General features: G+C 29.6%; 1 protein-coding gene across 1 annotated transcript in view; it reads right to left on the reverse strand.

Annotated features, from left to right (window-relative positions):
* LOC111638570 (serine/threonine-protein phosphatase CPPED1-like) overlaps nucleotides 1-17,569 on the reverse strand; it is a 30,335-nt gene that overhangs the window by 11,249 nt on the left and 1,517 nt on the right. The window contains exons 2-5 of the mRNA XM_023384301.1: nucleotides 15,769-15,887; nucleotides 13,338-13,502; nucleotides 12,393-12,509; nucleotides 10,693-10,866 (exon numbers count right to left, since the gene is read on the reverse strand). Of these exons, the coding sequence (XP_023240069.1) occupies nucleotides 10,693-10,866; nucleotides 12,393-12,509; nucleotides 13,338-13,502; nucleotides 15,769-15,887 (575 nt within the window). The remainder of the gene's footprint in view (nucleotides 1-10,692; nucleotides 10,867-12,392; nucleotides 12,510-13,337; nucleotides 13,503-15,768; nucleotides 15,888-17,569) is intronic.

Here is a 17,569-nt window from a genome sequence, read left to right on the forward strand (position 1 = left end):
GTTAAAATGTTCCTGAGTCTTAAAAATAGAAGTGATTATATTACCTGTGGTTTTTTAACAAATGATAGTTAGAGGCTATAAGAGATACTTTTTTATACGATTAGTTTCTTAAGAACAAGAAAAAAATATATCTTTGGTAAAAACTTACAATAGGGTAGATTTTTGTATTGTTAAAAAAAGCATACACCAAAAGTTGTAACAATTTTGTGATCTCTTGTAATAATTAAGTAAAGAAAATTATATAAATAAATAAAAGTTGATTATACTAAAGAAGGGTTCCATTTAGCATTTATGCACTTTTGAACTGTCACATTGTTAAACTTGCTCTCTAAAGGCAAATTTTGCTTGGGGGCCACGCAGCCCCCATGATACCAGTTACGTTTGAAAAATTTACGATACCAGTTAAGGGTTAATATTATTTTTGTTCGATTTTTGCGTGTTTTAGCTGGCATCAACGGCTCGACCATTGAAGGGAGGCCAGTATTTAAACGAGACTTAATTTTGTAATTATGAGTGGTTGTTTGTTTGTTTTGTGAGCAATAAAATAATTTTAAAATAATTTTTAACAATACAATAGAGACGATTATTATTAAAAAAAAAATTGCTAGGCTTAATATAGATGAAAATTCAACGCAAAGTTGGTTAATAGCGATATACTAATATACTAATTACATGGGATATACTAATATACTATACTAATAATGTATTTTTTTCCTTCTTTTTGGTTATCCGACCAAGCTGAGTCCCCAATTGAGTCGGATAATCGATGCTCTACTGTATTTCTATTTTTCCATGACAAGAGAAAAATTAATCATCAATGTCTGAATACCAGAGATACAAGCATATTGTCCTCATGTATGGAATTATATAACAGAAAAGAAATTAGGGCAAAAAACCCTTAAGTCATATATGATCTTACAATCAACTTTTGGTTTTGCTTTTATTTTTATGTTATATTTCCTTAGAAGTTTTATCTAATATTTTTTATTTATTCCTTAATTTTATTTTTGTTAATTGTATTTTTTCATTATACATTTATTTTATTTGTTCAAGTTTAAATCTGTAATTGGAATTTTAAGTTTAAATGTAAATTCAAATATCTGAATATTCCATTTTTGTAATGATTTATTATCAAATTTAAAAACGAAAACATTTGTTTAATAAAAAAATTTTCTCAGCAAGCATTAGGTAGTGAAGTAAAATTCCAGAAGTCAAGTCAAACAATAAAGTTGTGTATTATAGAGAGAGAGAGAAACAGCCAAAGCAAAAAAATTATAAAATCTCTAAAGATAAAACTCTTTTTATTGTGAATTTGTTGCAATGCACAAAACATTAAAACTATAGATTAAACAGAAAAAATACAAAAATTTTCACAACTGATTTTACTGTTACTAAAACCAAAACTGGCAAAAAGTGTCACTACACAACAGCATGAAATTTTTCTTTGTTAGCTAAAAATACAAACCTCTGAACCTTATAAATGCATTATACATTTATAAGGTTCAAAGGTTTGTGTTTTTTATGAAATATAGTCGACCCCCCCTATAACACGGTAGATATGTTCCGTTCTTTATGAAATTGAAATTGATGTTCTAAGAGTCCTTGAATACATGAGCCAATCACAGCCCGGCAGTATGCAGTTTAGGGACTAAGGCTGTTTGAAAGGTTTTCTTCCATAAAATTAATCGATTCTAGACTTATTCGACTCAACATTTTCAAAATACGTATAATTTTTTGGAAATAATCCATATAAACTATGCTATAAACAAAAAATTGTAGGATTACTTACCGTGTGTGCACCATTTTTTTCAAAACTTTTTTATCGCAATTTTAATTTACCTTTAATGACGCATGCTTCACGCTTAATTGCTTTTTAATAGTTTTTTAATGGGAGTTTGATATCAAATTTCATTCATCGTTCTAAAGTTGTAGTGCACAGATTTGACTTCGGTAAAGTTATTTAAAGCTAGTTTCTGATGTCAAAAATGACCTCCGATAGTTTTTTAATTTTTTTAACTAATAGATTTTATTATACATAAGTTTAATTAAGTCAGGGGGTCGGAAATTGCAATAAAAAACGTAATTTTTGAAAAATATTTAAAAATATACAGCCAGCTAGTATTCACCCTACTTTAAACCCTTCTCCTCCTGAGACGTCAGAGAATGTCCCGGGAAATCCAATACCAGTTGTTCTCAAGGTTATCTAGCTGTAAACACAATGACTCATCGGTGTCAAATTTCGCAGAAAGGCGAGACAATGGAAAATAAAGTTTGAAGCTTTTTCTTCAAAATTAACACATTTCTTTCGTTTTTTTCAGTTTTAAGTATTTTTTATGTTTAATTACATAAATATTAAAAATTGGTGGAAACTAAAGGAGTTAACGACACAGTAAACATGATTATTATTTAAAAAAAAAAATTTTGTTAGGCTTANTTAATTTTTTAAAAATATTTAAAAATATAGGTCTAGTTAGTATTCACCCTACTTTAAACCCTTTTCCTCCCGAGACGTCTATGAGAATGTCCCGGGAAATAAGACACTAGCTGTTCTCAAGGTCATCCAGCTGTGTAAACAATGATTGATCAGTGTCAAATTTCACAGAAAGACGAGACAAAGGAAAATAAAATTTGAAGCTTTTTCTTCAAAATTAATGCATTTCTTTCATTTTTTTTCAGTTTTAAGTATTTTTTATGTTTAATTATAATTAATTAAAAGTTGATCGGAAACTGAGGGGTTACTATAAATATAATTTTTATGGACGTTAAATAATAAATGGTTTTTGGTAGGTCTGCTGCTCATTTAAACTCAACAGTTTGTACAATATCCGCTATTGGTCTAGATTCGACCAATCCTGTTGAGACACAAGTCGGCAACGACGTTTTACCGAATTATATGAGCTTTTTTAGCGTGTTTGTACAAATACTGTCACAATTTTTTTGCCATCATCGTATTATGGGGGTCGACTGTACTTCATTCCAGTCTTATAGCATTTGTACAAGGTGGGCATAATGGAGTCCCACATTTACGAGGTGAATATAAAAAAAACAGTACAATAATATGGAAAAAACTTTTTATTTAATCAAAGTACTGTACATGTAAGAAAGTTATTTTTGGTTAAGTTTTAAAAAATGATGTCATCCAAATGTTGGCAGTCACAGGCAATGCACATTTGGAGCTGTTCCTTGAAGTTTTCTTCAATTCTCACCAGCATATCTGGAGAAATTTTGGCAATTTCCTCATGAATGGTCTTCTTGAGTTCTTGTAGGGTTCGAGAGCAATGTTTAAAACCTATGCCTTGAGATACCCCCATAAGAAAAAGTCACAGGGGCTCAAATCAGGGGAGTGAGAGGGCCATTCAACAGCTTCTCAAAGAGATTAGTTGACCGGGGAACATCTCTGTCAAAATGGCAGGAGAACAACAGGTTATATGGGCTGTGGCTCCATCCTGTTAAAACCAAAAGTCACTTGTATCATATTCTTCCATTTTGGAGCGCAAAAAATTCTCCAGCATGTCACAGTATTGGTTAGAAGTCACAGTAACAGTGATGCCATCCTCTTCAAAACAAGGCCCCACGATGCCTACAAAGGACTAAACACACCAAATGGTTACTTTTGGGCTGTGAAGAGGTTGTTGTTGGAGTTCTCAGGGTTTCCAGCAGCCCAATAACAAAAATTCTGCTTGTTCACTGTGCCAGACAGATGAAAATGCACTTTATTGCTACTCCACACAATACCACTAGGAAGCACAGCTGTAAGGATTGCATTACAACAATCTCTATGTCTTCCACAATCTACTGGACTCAATTTCTGAGCAATCATAAGGATGTAACTTAAGGTCACAGTACAAAATTCTCCTTCACATTCGAGCCAATATCTGTATCTGGAGTGCAGAGGCATGATTCCAAGCAGAATGTGTTGGAGACTGCTCTATTAATGCTCTGAATGCAGCGATGTTTGCAGGTGTCCTCATGGATTTGGGACACCCAACTGACTTTTTAGGATTTGCAGATCCTGTTGCTCTTAAATTTTGGACTCGTTTCAAAATCGTTCTCTGATCAGGAACACTTTCCTTTGCATTTAAATAAAATTGCACAGTCACAGTCACAGACTATGCATTTTTGAAAAAGCATCCACAACAAAGCCCTGTTGTTCACCCGACCACTGATAACTTTCTCATTCATGCCACCTAGCAGGACAACATTATTTTTAAAACTTAACCAAAAAAATACCCTTAATTCACCTTGTAATGTGAGACTCCATTATATTCCACCCTGTACTATAGCTAAAAATGTATGAAGATGAACAGTTATTTATTGTGACATTGTCACAATGCTCTCCACCTCAAATTAATAGTGTCTTGTACCTGTATATCATACTTTTCCAGTTAGCAAGCTTCCTGTAGTTTGTTTTTAAAGATTGAGGGGTAGGAGATAGAGGTGAGGTCAGGTGTCATATCTCAAGAGGGGTGGACTTAATGAAGATTTTACTCGTTATTAGGATTTTCAATTTTTTATGAAACTCATCTCTACTCTCAAAATTAACCTTTTTGCTACTTTATAATAATTAAAAGAGTATTTTTTTAAACAAAATTTCGCAACAGACATCATCACAAACAATTTCAATTTTGTGCTAATATAACGTACAGTGTTTTTGCTGGGAAAGTTATGCAATCTGCTGATAGATTTTTTTTTATACGTAAAATACCAATCAACAAAATCATCATAAATTTAGATTAATAAACTATAACTTCCAAATCAAAAACTTGATTAAAACCAATTATTATACCTCTACTGGATCTACCAATAACATGTTCTCTACAAACTGGAACAGGCAAAGAATTTAAAATTAATTTATTTAAGGAAAAGGTTTAAACATCTTCATACAAAGTTTCCACCAAAAATATATATCAATTACAATAATTATATCCTAGAATTCTGTAAAATGAATTTTATTCTTTAAGCCAGCTATATTATAAACTAGGCATTTAATTTTTATTCAACTAACTTGTAAGTACAGTATAATGAAAATCTGTCTACAAAGAAAACATTATTTTAAACTACTTGTGTATCTTTCCATATATTTCAATCTAAAAAAAACCTAATATTTTCAGTTGAAGAATAAATATCAACAGCATAAGAATATGTATAACATTTATCATTCACATACAATTTATTACATGAATGATATTTCTGTACTACAGTGATACCTCGGGATACAAACGCCCCAGCATATGAAATTTTCAGAATATGACATAAAATTCGAACATAATTTTGCTCCACGATATGAACAAAAACTCACCATACGATGTTACATTAGTTTGCAGCACCATTTTTTATTCACTTCTGTTCATTGGTCTCAGTCCACATGTTTGCTTCGTCGTAGGACCTCGCTCGGTAAAAGAAATCTTACAGTATTATCAGAAAGTGGCTGATTTTATTGAAAAGAAACATCCTGAAAAGGTTCACACTGGCCATATTGCTGCTTGGATTAATGACATTTGCCTAAGTCATTTCCTAAAATGACTTAGGCAAATGCTAAGTCATTTAAAAATGACTTAGACATTTGCCCAAGTCATTTTAAAAAGTAGGCAAAGGCTACTTTTTAAAATGTTCCTAAAATGACTCTTCTCTTTGGATAGGTATTTTACCAAGCAACCTCTCTCCAGTGAAAGTGAAGGAAAGAAAGCAAAATGCAGTAAATAAAAATAAAAATAAAAATATATATAAAACAACACTAATTTTTTTTAATCTCTTCTAAGTTATTTTTAAGTTATTGTTATATTATGTTATGTAAGTTAAATTTTAGTTTCATTTCCCTTCTCCCTCTCCTCCACCACCAGTTTACACCTCCATCATCATCTATCCTCAAAGGTAAAGTGCAAATAAAACTACATTTTTTTATCAATTATTATTCTATTATTGTTATTTATACATTTGCAACTACAAAATGCATTTTTCAGTGCATTCCTTACTAAAGGTTTTTTTTTTTAATGTACTACTTAGCTTTAATTTGAGTGTGTTTTTTTTGTGTTGGANATCTTTTGTGAAAGTGTTCATTATCCGATTTGTTCGTTAACTGATCACCCACTGTATTAAAAACTTCAGAGTTTTAATAGTATATGGCATTCAACTTCAGTAGAATCAGCTTTGAATAAATAAATAAACGAATGAATGAATTGTTCTGATAATTTTAAATTTGTAAAAACAAACTATTAATTTTTAAAAATTTATACCAAATAACAATGTTACAGTTTCTGTAAATAACATATTAACTATTAATAAAAATTTAACATAAAAAATTAAAACAAAAACTTTTTTCATCCTGTCAATTATGATTTAAAATTAAGTTACTTTTTCTGGGTTTTTGTTTTTCCTATAGTTTTTGTTAATAATAGTCAAATTTTAATGAGAGGATAAATTAATATAGGTGAAAATGTTAATAAATCCAAAAATTCTTTTGTAAATATGAGTTGTTGCTTGATCTTATGGAAAGGTTATTTAGATGGTAAAAGCAGTTGATGTAATTCTAAAAAATTTCAAAATTAAATCATAATCAGACATTTCAAAATCAATGATACTTATCTAAATCAATAATATTATTATTGATTTAGATAAGTATCATTGATTTTGAAATGTCTGATTATGATTTAATTTTGAAATTTTTTAGAATTACATCAACTGCTTTTACCATCTAAATAACCTTTCCATAAGATCAAGCAACAACTCATATTTACAAAAGAATTTTTGGATTTATTAACATTTTCACCTATATTAATTTATCCTCTCATTAAAATTTGACTATTATTAACAAAAACTATAGGAAAAACAAAAACCCAGAAAAAGTAACTTAATTTTAAATCATAATTGACAGGATGAAAAAAGTTTTTGTTTTAATTTTTTATGTTAAATTTTTATTAATAGTTAATATGTTATTTACAGAAACTGTAACATTGTTATTTGGTATAAATTTTTAAAAATTAATAGTTTGTTTTTACAAATTTAAAATTATCAGAACAATTCATTCATTCGTTTATTTATTTATTCAAAGCTGATTCTACTGAAGTTGAATGCCATATACTATTAAAACTCTGAAGTTTTTAATACAGTGGGTGATCAGTTAACGAACAAATCGGATAATGAACACTTTCACAAAAGATTTTTATGTTTGGACAACGAACACCTCACAGAACAAACACAAGAAGAAGTGAGATAAAATAATAAATACCGATTGGTCTTCCCTTGTCTTCAGGCAACAATTCAAAACTTTTCAGAGTGCGGGAGATGTCAACATCGACACTCATCCCAGTATATACTGATCCGATAGTATTCCTCCAAACTTTGGAACTCTCCCTTGTAATTCCAGCCTTTTATTTTTCTGACAGAAACAATTCTTTTATAGTATTCACGAGACTGTCGAGCGGACACTCATTAAGTTTTGTGTCTGTTTTTATTTTCAAAAGACGAGAGTATAATAGCAAAGATAGAGAGTGGGCAAAAGATGCCTGATGTTGCTGGGCAGTATCACTTGAACAGGTCTACAGTAAGCCGCAGTTCAATCTTATCTAAGAAAGATACTGTATTATCAAGAAGACTCAAGAAGTTAAAGGAGTAACAAAAATCACATCTGAGAAATAAAGAACATTAAAGAGCTCATAATAGAATCTGAAACTGATCATGTTTCAGAACCCAAGAGTCAGAATGCCAAGAACTCTTGAATGAAGAACACCAAGAAACTCAGCAAGATATGTTTTCTTCTGAAAAATAGGATTAATGCCGATATCTGCTATTAAAGATCTTTTGAAGAAGTGGGAGGATGTCAGCAGTGGCGTAGCAAACATAACTGGCGCCCGGGGCATGACAGTTTATTGACGTCCCCCCCCAAAAAAAAAAAATGGCCGGCCTGGAAAACAATTGCAACCAACCGGGAAGGGCAACCCGGGCAAGAAAAGAACCGGGGAACCCTTGCCCCCCCCTCATTACACTAGTGGATGTCAGAACAACGGTCTTAGACCCAAACCAGGTTGAGGTTAATAGGCTTGGGGATCTCTACAATGACAATACTATTAATTACTTCTGAAAAATCCTGGAGAGAGAAAAGCAATTGACATTAAACAGATTCTTTAACCCCCACAAATGGAAAAAACATGACTAATAAAAAATGCAAGACTGTATATATGTATTTTATTTTTATTATTACATATAAATAAACAGAATAAGAAAGTATATATATATTTATTTTTTGGAGTTTCCAGAACGAATTAATCAAATTTCCATAAAAACCTATGGTAAATTGATAATCAGTTAACGAATAATTTGGATAGAGAACAAAGTCTTGGAACGGATTATGTTTGTTAACCGATCACCCATTGTATATTGTTTTGACTTCAAAAACAAAGCTGTAATTAGTTTATCATCATTGCTTTCATTTTAAGCAATTTTATAATTAATATTTGAAATTTATAATCAGTTTTAAAATAGTACAAATGTCCTGAAAAAATATTAGTAGTTTAATGCAATTTTTAAATGATTAAAATCATTTATACAGTGGTACCTCAGTATACATCTGCTTTAGAATATGTCCAATTCAGAATACGTCCTGTTTGGACAAAACAAATTTTGCTTGGTATACAACTTTTGTTCGATATACGACTTAATTCAATTATATGCGCCATCTATGAACAAGTAGCACTATCGGTGTACTAGACCAGACTAGACGTTTGTGGTGCCACAATTTATAACTTTGTTAACCCTAGATAACTAAACTTAAATTTAAGTTACATTATAACTACACATTCGTTGAGTGAACTATGCATTAAATAACGTTAATATCAACAAATTGTTTAATAAAAATAGAAACTTGTTACATGGCACAATAGTATGGATAGATAGGAACTAAATAAGGACAAAATATTTAGGAAATAAGATTACACGCAGTTGCTACATATGTTCCCATTATGGGGGCCACAAAACGCATTTTTGCATGTCATGCAACAGTGTTTTGTCATTCGTTGCGCTTTCTATACATAAATAGCATATTTTATGCGGATTTGATGCAGAATGAGTAGGAGCTTCTACACTGGGCACATCACCTAGAATATCCTGTATTATTGTTCTGATATCACGCCTCAAAGGCACTATCTGTAACCGCTGTTGTAGCCAGAGCTCCATGAGTTTGTCTCCCATCTTCATAAAGAAATCCCACCGGGACATTGGTTTTATTTTGTTTCTGATGTTATTAGAGACATAGATAGCATAGCTGTTGATTGCCAATAGGTTTAGCATATTATAAAACATGCATAGTGGCCACCTTTTGGGTTTGACTCATATTTGAACACATTTGATCTACTGTGTCTACAGCACCCTTTGCAAACTATTATAAAAATGTATTATTTGTGGTTTTCCTGTATTTTCATTGATGTTAAGTTGATCATGAATAGTCGACAAAACATAAACAACTTTATTTGACTTGGCTTTGTATGAAACTAAATTCTTATTGCTGTCATAACAAAATATTGAAGTACCAATAGCGCGTGATTTAGAATTTTTTAATTTTTCAGGAATTTCTCTTTTGTTACTTCTAGGAGTGCCAACTAAAGTCAAATTATAAGGTGACTTCAATAGTTCATCTGCCAAAGATACAGATGTGAACCTGTTATTCATAGTAATGTTACAGTTTGTTCCATATAATATAGTTGTTATTTCCTTTATGAAAAAAGTAGCTAATATTTGTTTCTGAGGATCAGTACCTTTTCCCAAATAGAGAATGGCATTTATCACGTATTAACTGTTTACATCTGCAGCCATAACAATGTACATAATGTACATGAAAGTTACATAGTAACTAAACTTTCGTTGAGCGGACTACAGGATGGCCATATGCCAATTTCTAATTGACATGTGAACACAATTACATCACATACGGCACTATTTATTCAAATTATTAAGGTAGAAAAAGAACAACTGGCATAAACTGTGGAAAAGTTTCTGAATTTCACTTTCAAGCGGAGATGCATCTCGTGTAGACGAATGATTAGTTATCTTGGGTTAAATTTCTTCTGATTTTAATTTGTAAGTAAAATTTTATTATTTTTATTAATCATGAATTACAAAAAAGGCAAATGAAAAGCAACAGAAAAGTAAAAAAAATGACTAGAATCACAATGGAACTGAAAAACAAGATTATTGAGAAATATGAAGGTGGCATGCATGTTCGAGATTTAACTGTTGCATACCGTATTCTGAGAACAATGATATTGACAATCATGAAAAATAAAGACATTATTGAATCTGCTAATGTTTCGAAAGGGGTTAAATCAATTTCTAAACAGAGATCGAAGACATTAGATAATGTTAAGAAATTGCTTTTGCTTTGGATAACAGAAAAACAGTGTGCTGGCGACAGTGTATTAGAAGCAATTATTTGTGAGAAAACTAAAAAGATACATGCTGATCTCATGAAAAATCAAGCAGGAACTAGCCAGGAAAGCAAGGTGTTTAAAGCGAGCCATTTTTTTTTTTACATAAGAAGGAATTAATGATTTTTACATTACTTCTTATGGGAAAGGTTGGTTTGGTATAAGTCCTATTCAGTATAAGTCCAAACACCAGGAACAAATTAAGGTCGTATACCGAGGTTCCACTGTAGTTAGAAAATAATAATATTTATTTAACATAATTTAATAATATACTTACTTGGCCATTTCTTGAAATTGCAAGAATTCCTTGAGTATCATGATGAAGAGTTGTAGTAAAAATAATATCAGTACAAACTGTATGAGTAGCAAGATGTGCTGCTGTTTCCAAATCATATATATGAAGGGTACCATATTTTGTGACTACATATGCTAAACCATATTTGGCACTAACCTATAAAAAATATATTGATAAAAATGTAAAATTATATTATACTACTTAATTAATTAAATTATTTTTTAAATAGTATAGTATACTTCAGTATACTTATTGTAAATCTAGCATAGCTATCAACAATCATTTTTCAAAAAATATGATACATTTAAGCAAAACTAATATTTTAATAACAAAATTAGTAAAATGAAGGGCACAGCATACAGACCCATAAAATTATTCACATTTATGTATTAGAACAAGTATTAAAAAAAAATACCTAACTAAAGTCTACATACTGTAGCATAAATTGAGTATATTAACAAAGAACTACTACTGCATCATTATACTATGCATCTATAATTTTATTTGCTGCTCCCAGAGATGAAAAAGCTTTGAACATTGGAAGGAAAACATCTGTATTTGGTAATTTTGCCTAGAGCTAGGCATTAGGTACCATCTCTTGATTATTAATAGTTCTGGAGGCAAAGATTTGATAGCAGTCTGAATAGTGTAATTAGTAATGAATCTGCACAGTAAGTGAAAGTTGTAGGTTCAAGTCTTGCTTTTGACCAACTCTTTTCTTCCATAACATTCTACATTAAAAATTAAATATTAATTCATTTTTATTTGGTACAGAGCCACATACGGAACTTCATTGTTTATCTCTCAGTCAATTGCCATCTTTCTAGACTATCTTTTAGGACTCTAGATTTTTTCTTAAAGGTAGAAAAAAAATCCATCTGACTCATACAGAAGATATTCAAAGTATTTTGGTGAACTTAATGTTGATGAACTTAAAGTACATAATGTTGGAATGGAATATAACTCAAATAGAACAAATAATAATGTTGGAATATTACTCAATTGACTTTACTTTCAACTGATTACACACAATCTTCAAATATATAGAAGTTATACTACAATGACTTAAAAAATAAAACATTAGAAATTTGAAGGACAGTTTTACTGACCTCTAAAAGCACAAAATTAAAATAAACTGAGAATTTATATAAATGAACAAAAGACAAAATATATTTGAAATTTCAAAAGTTTCCAGAATTTACATTTTAGTAAATTTATTAATAAATTACTAACCTTGTAAAAGATTCCTCGACTTATGCTACCCCGACTTACGCGATTTTCAAATCTCGCTGATTCGTTTTTTGTTTGAGCGCCACACAACTTTTGATTACTCACTCCCCCCCACACTATTGTTCAGATTACATGTTCGGAAGTGTCACACGGAATTGACACATAGCTACAATTTATTTTGTGTTATTTATTTCTGTGTTTGTTATATCTATGGAGACTTGAGAGACTCTAAGTGGTGATTTCTTGTAACCGTGAACGAATCAAAAGACAAGATAAGATTAACGAGAACATTTATTAGCTTACATATATCCAACTTGGATTTTACACAAATTGCGAAATTATACCCTGACTTATGCAAATTCCACTTACGCGGTTATTGCTCAGGCCCACCTATCACGTAAGTTCGGGGTATCACTGTATTCTTATTTCTAAATGTTTAAAAAGTTATTTACTTGGATTGATACAGGAAAGTCATACAGATCCCAAAGATCAGAAAATTCTATTGTTCCAGAATGAGATACTGCAGCTAAATTGCCAGATAACTGAGGACCTAATTCCAAAACATGAATCTATATAAAAAAAATAATGCATATTGTAAGAAATACATGAAATAAAAAAGTTATTATTTCCATGAATTATTTCATTATTTTAAATTTCTTTGACAAAAGATTTATTTTATAATTTAAAAAACACTGTTACAAAATGTAATATGTTCATTTTAATAAAAAAAACTAAATAAATTAATTTAGTTACATAAATTTGAAATGTCAATTTTTTGAAAGTTTAAATGGGGAATTTTTAATTTTAATTACCATTGTAAGAACTTGTTTAAATAAAAGTTAAGTTTTTCCAGTTTGCCTACTAATTTATTAATAACAATTTCTTCATGTCTAAAATCTTATGATAATATCAATTAATTTATCACATAATTATTAACCTAACATACAATATATCTTCTAGACAGCAAAAACTTGCCAATGTCTTATCATTTTTACTTATATAGTTTTAAATTTCAATATAATTACTTGCTATTATGCATTTGTGATTACTATTTTAGTGTGATTTTCCATATATTGTTATACATTTTTGTAGAGTAAGCTGATAATATTTTCATAGGCAAAAGCCTTTAAGTAAATGAAAATATTTATTTTATTTATTTAAACAAGATATCTTTATATAAATGTAATATCAAACAAATTAAATGAGTAATACTTTACATACTATACAGCTTTACAAAATTTATGAAAATTTTTCTATTAATATTATAATTAAAAAATAAAGTTTTATCATATCTTGCTGAAATAAAAAATTTTGCAAGAGTCTGTTAAAAAGATTAATATAAAATGTTAACCGTCAATTAAAATTTTTTGCTCATTTTAATATTGTTTGTAACTTACTTTTCCTGTTTTTTCAGATCCTCTATTTGCAACAACAAGAACTGTTGATGGTTGAGTATTTCCTTCAAATTGATATTGACAAAAACATACACAATGAGCTTGAATTGGCTGACTTAGATTATATTCTACAGAATATATCTGTGTATTTCCTATTATGTTATTATCCTATTAAAATATAAAATAATAGCTTATTTATTTTTCAAATTGATATTTTTATAACATTTAAAAATAATTAGTGCTTTATTGTAAATTACAGCATATATTTTTCATAAAGTTTATTTATTATTATATGGGCAATCCAGAAAGTAACTTATGCTTTGGCCATTATGGGCATCAGGTTTGACTAGGTTTTTGGTGTCAGTGCATCCCTCATTCATTAATGTTCAGATGTGTTAATGTATGGTTTATGTTGCTTCTGCTTTGTCCACTGTAAACTTTTAAAATGTGTGCTGCAATTGAAAATTCTCCAAGTTATGAAGTGCATCAGTGATTAAGTTTTTGTTGGCAAGAAACCATAAACCAATTGAAATTCATCTGAGACCTTGAGAGGTGTACAGAAACAACATAATGAATGAAAGTGGAGAGAGGCAGTGGTGCATTATGTTTAAAAATGGCTGCACTAATGTTCACGATAAAAACTGAAGTGGCTGACTGAACATTTTGACTGATGAACTGATGAAGAAAATCAATGGAAAGATTCATGAAACCAACTGCTTCACAATTACAACGCTCTCATTTGAGTTTCCACGAATTTCACAAAGTTTGTTGCATGAAGTTGCAACACACAAACTAGGCTACCATAAGTTTTGTGCCAGATGGATACCAAAAATCTTGTCAGATGAACACAAAAATCAGCACATGGCAGCATCATTGAAATTTCTGGAAGCCTACAACAAAGATGATGACTCACTTCTCTATCATGTCACAACTTGGAATGAGACTTGGATAAAACACGTGAATTGTGAGAGGGGGGGAAAAACAGGTCTATAGAGTGGGGGATACAAGTTTTCCCACAAAATCAAGGAAATGTTTGCAAATGTTGTCAGCAAGAAATATCATAGCAACTGTTTTTTGGGTCAGGAAAGGTGAGCTTCTGGTGGATTTTCTTGAACATGGTTGAACAATAAACTCAGAAATATTAAACACTGAGAAACATTAAAAAAGTTAAGAAGAGCAATTCAAAACAAATGTCAGGAAAAATTGAGTTCCAAAATTTTGTTTTTCATGACAGAGCCCATCAACACACAGCCGATTGCACTAGACAATTCTTGGATGGTTTTGTATGAGAGATTGTTGATCATCTGACACATAGTCCAGATCTTGCATCAAGTGACTACCACTTGTCTCCACATCTGAAGTTATGGCTTGCAACAAACCACTTCGACGGCAACGTGGAACTGCAGGCAGGCATGACTGAGTGGTTGAAGTCTCAGGTGGCAAAATTTTATGATGATGGAATAATAAGCTGGTGCACCATTTTATATAAGTGCCTCAATTTGAACAGTGATTATGTTGAAAAATAGTTTAAGAGTGTGATTTTCAAATGTATAAAATAAAAAATGTTTCCTTTCATTTGGGGTTTTTTAAATTATAAAAAATATGTTACTTTCTGGATTGCCTTCGTATTTATGCTTAATTCTAAAATAATAACAACAATCAATAATACAAATTTTAAAAATGCTATTATACTAATACAAGGGTTGAGTGATAAATAAGGTGTCCTACTGTAACATTCCACTTTTCTTCTGTATTTTTTCTTCTTTAGCTAAGTTCAGAGACTGAAAGTGACACTGCAAATGCTCTGCTGGTAATGAACACACCAAGACCAGAATTTTAGCATACAATCAAAATAATAATAATTCACAAAAGGTCTACAAAACTTTATATGCAATTTAAGGTCAGGAATCAAATACTCAAGTTTTAACATATATTTAAAAGAAAAATTTCTCAGTTAAATCCTATAATTCCAATCTGATTTTCATTGGAGATAATCAGTATTTCTTGATTTTCTATTCTAAAATGGATATATTATAGGCAGAATAATACATAATTGATAAACTATTTTCTTCATAAAATATACTGGATCTAAATGAAATTGCATATCTATTATTTTCTGATACATCAAGCATATCAAGTGGTTTTCTTCCCAATTTTCAATAATAGATCAATCCAATCACATTAATAAATTATTAACTATAATCAATAAAATAATAGTCAAAATATAAATTTGTGTATTTTCTAATTCAATTTAAAGTGATTTTATAATTTGTAATGAATATGTCAATATGTTAAATTAATTATTATTATAACAAGAATAACTGCAAAGTGTAATTAAAATGAAATATTTAATTTTATATTTATAATAATTGCTAATTCTTATATTATTCTAATTTACTTATAATTAATATAAAGTATTTAACAGCATACATACTTCTAAACTAAGTCCAGTTAATGCAAACCACATTTTATTTTTATCAGTTGTGTAGTTGATAAATTGTGTACCAGTTACACATGGATGACAATAAAATATTCTCTGTGGAGCACATTTTTCTGCAATAAAAATTTAATTATAATAAACTAATTACATAATATTAATTACAATTACTATTTTAATATTTTTAAAAACAATTATTAATAAACTAAAAATATAAGGAATTCTATGATAAAAACAATTAACAGTTTCATCTATAATTTATTATAAAGATTTAATTAGATTTTGTATGAATCTAATTTCTTTTGAGAAATAAATATTTTATCACAAACAAAAAATTTTACACGCAGCAAACAGAAATTAGCATGGGATCCATTATAAGACCAAAACTGGCAGAACTAGTCATGATATACATAGACCAGGAAATCAATGATATTACAGGTATAAAATTTTATAAAAGATACATAGATGACATAATTATATTGTATTCTTACTATTGTTTAATCATATAAGATATAAAAGACAAGATAAATAAACTGTATAACGAAATAAAATTTAAGGTAGAAAATGAAACCAATAATGAAATAAACTATTTTGATATAGTAATAAAACGAAGAAAAGAAAAGTTGGAATTTAAACCAAATAAAAAGCCAAAAAATATCCAAAAAGTTACAAATTATAATTCAAATACGTCACTATATATAAAAGAAAACATTTAGTATGGAATAAAAAAATTATAAATAGAACAAATACAACACAATAGAAATAAGTATATAAAAGAATTAAAAGAGAAGTTTAAATTAAATGGTTACCCCAACAGAATAATACAAAAATGGGAAAGTAAAATCAACAATAAACATCAACAAAATAAACAAAAAACAAGGGTGCCAACATAAAATATGTAACTTTCCCTTACATCAAAGGTTTCTTTGAAGAAATAAAGATTTTAACAAAGTAAATATAAAACTAGTCCAACCTATGAAAAATTACAAAAGAGAATACAAAAAGTAAAGCCTGAACAAAGTAATAAGATACATATAGCTCAGCAAATGTAGTCTATTCCATACCACGCACTTGTGAAAACCTGAAAAATTACATAGGAGAAACAAAAAGGAAAGTAGAAGTAAGACTTAAAGAACATATTGCCAATTTGAAATACAGAAGAGTAAATTCAGTCTTTTATGAACATTGCACAATAAATAATTTCAATATTAACAAAGTACAGTGGAACCTGGGTATACGACCTTAATCCGTTCCTGATGTTTGGACTTATACTGAACCAACCTTTCTCATAAGAAGTAATGTAAAAATGATTAATCGTTCTCATGTAAAAAAAAAAAAAAAAATGGATGGCTTTAAACACCTCGTTTTCCTGGTTAGTTCCTGCTTGATTTTTCATGAGATCAGCATGTATCTTTTTAGCTGTCTCTAGCACACTGTTTTTCAGTTATCCAAAGCAAAAGCAATTTCTCGACATGATCTAATGTCTTCGATCTCTGTTTAGAAATTGATTTAACCCCTTTCGCAACGTTAGCAGATTTAATAATGTCTTTATTTTTCGCAATTGTCGATATCATTGTTCTTGGAATACGGTATGCAACAGTTAAAATCTCGAACACGCATGCCACCTTCATATTTCTCAACAGTCTTCTTTTTTCAGTTCCATTGTAATTCTAGTCATTTTTTTAGTTTTCTGTTGCTTTTCATTTGCCTTTTTGCAATTCATGATTAATAAAAATAATAAAATTTTACTTACAAATTAAAATCAGAAGAAATTTAACAAAGTTATAAACTGTGGCAC

The sequence above is a fragment of the Centruroides sculpturatus genome, unplaced genomic scaffold (assembly GCF_000671375.1).
Source record: "Centruroides sculpturatus isolate CEXI.00-Female unplaced genomic scaffold, Cexi_2.0 scaffold1205, whole genome shotgun sequence".
In the NCBI taxonomy this organism is placed as follows: domain Eukaryota; kingdom Metazoa; phylum Arthropoda; class Arachnida; order Scorpiones; family Buthidae; genus Centruroides; species Centruroides sculpturatus.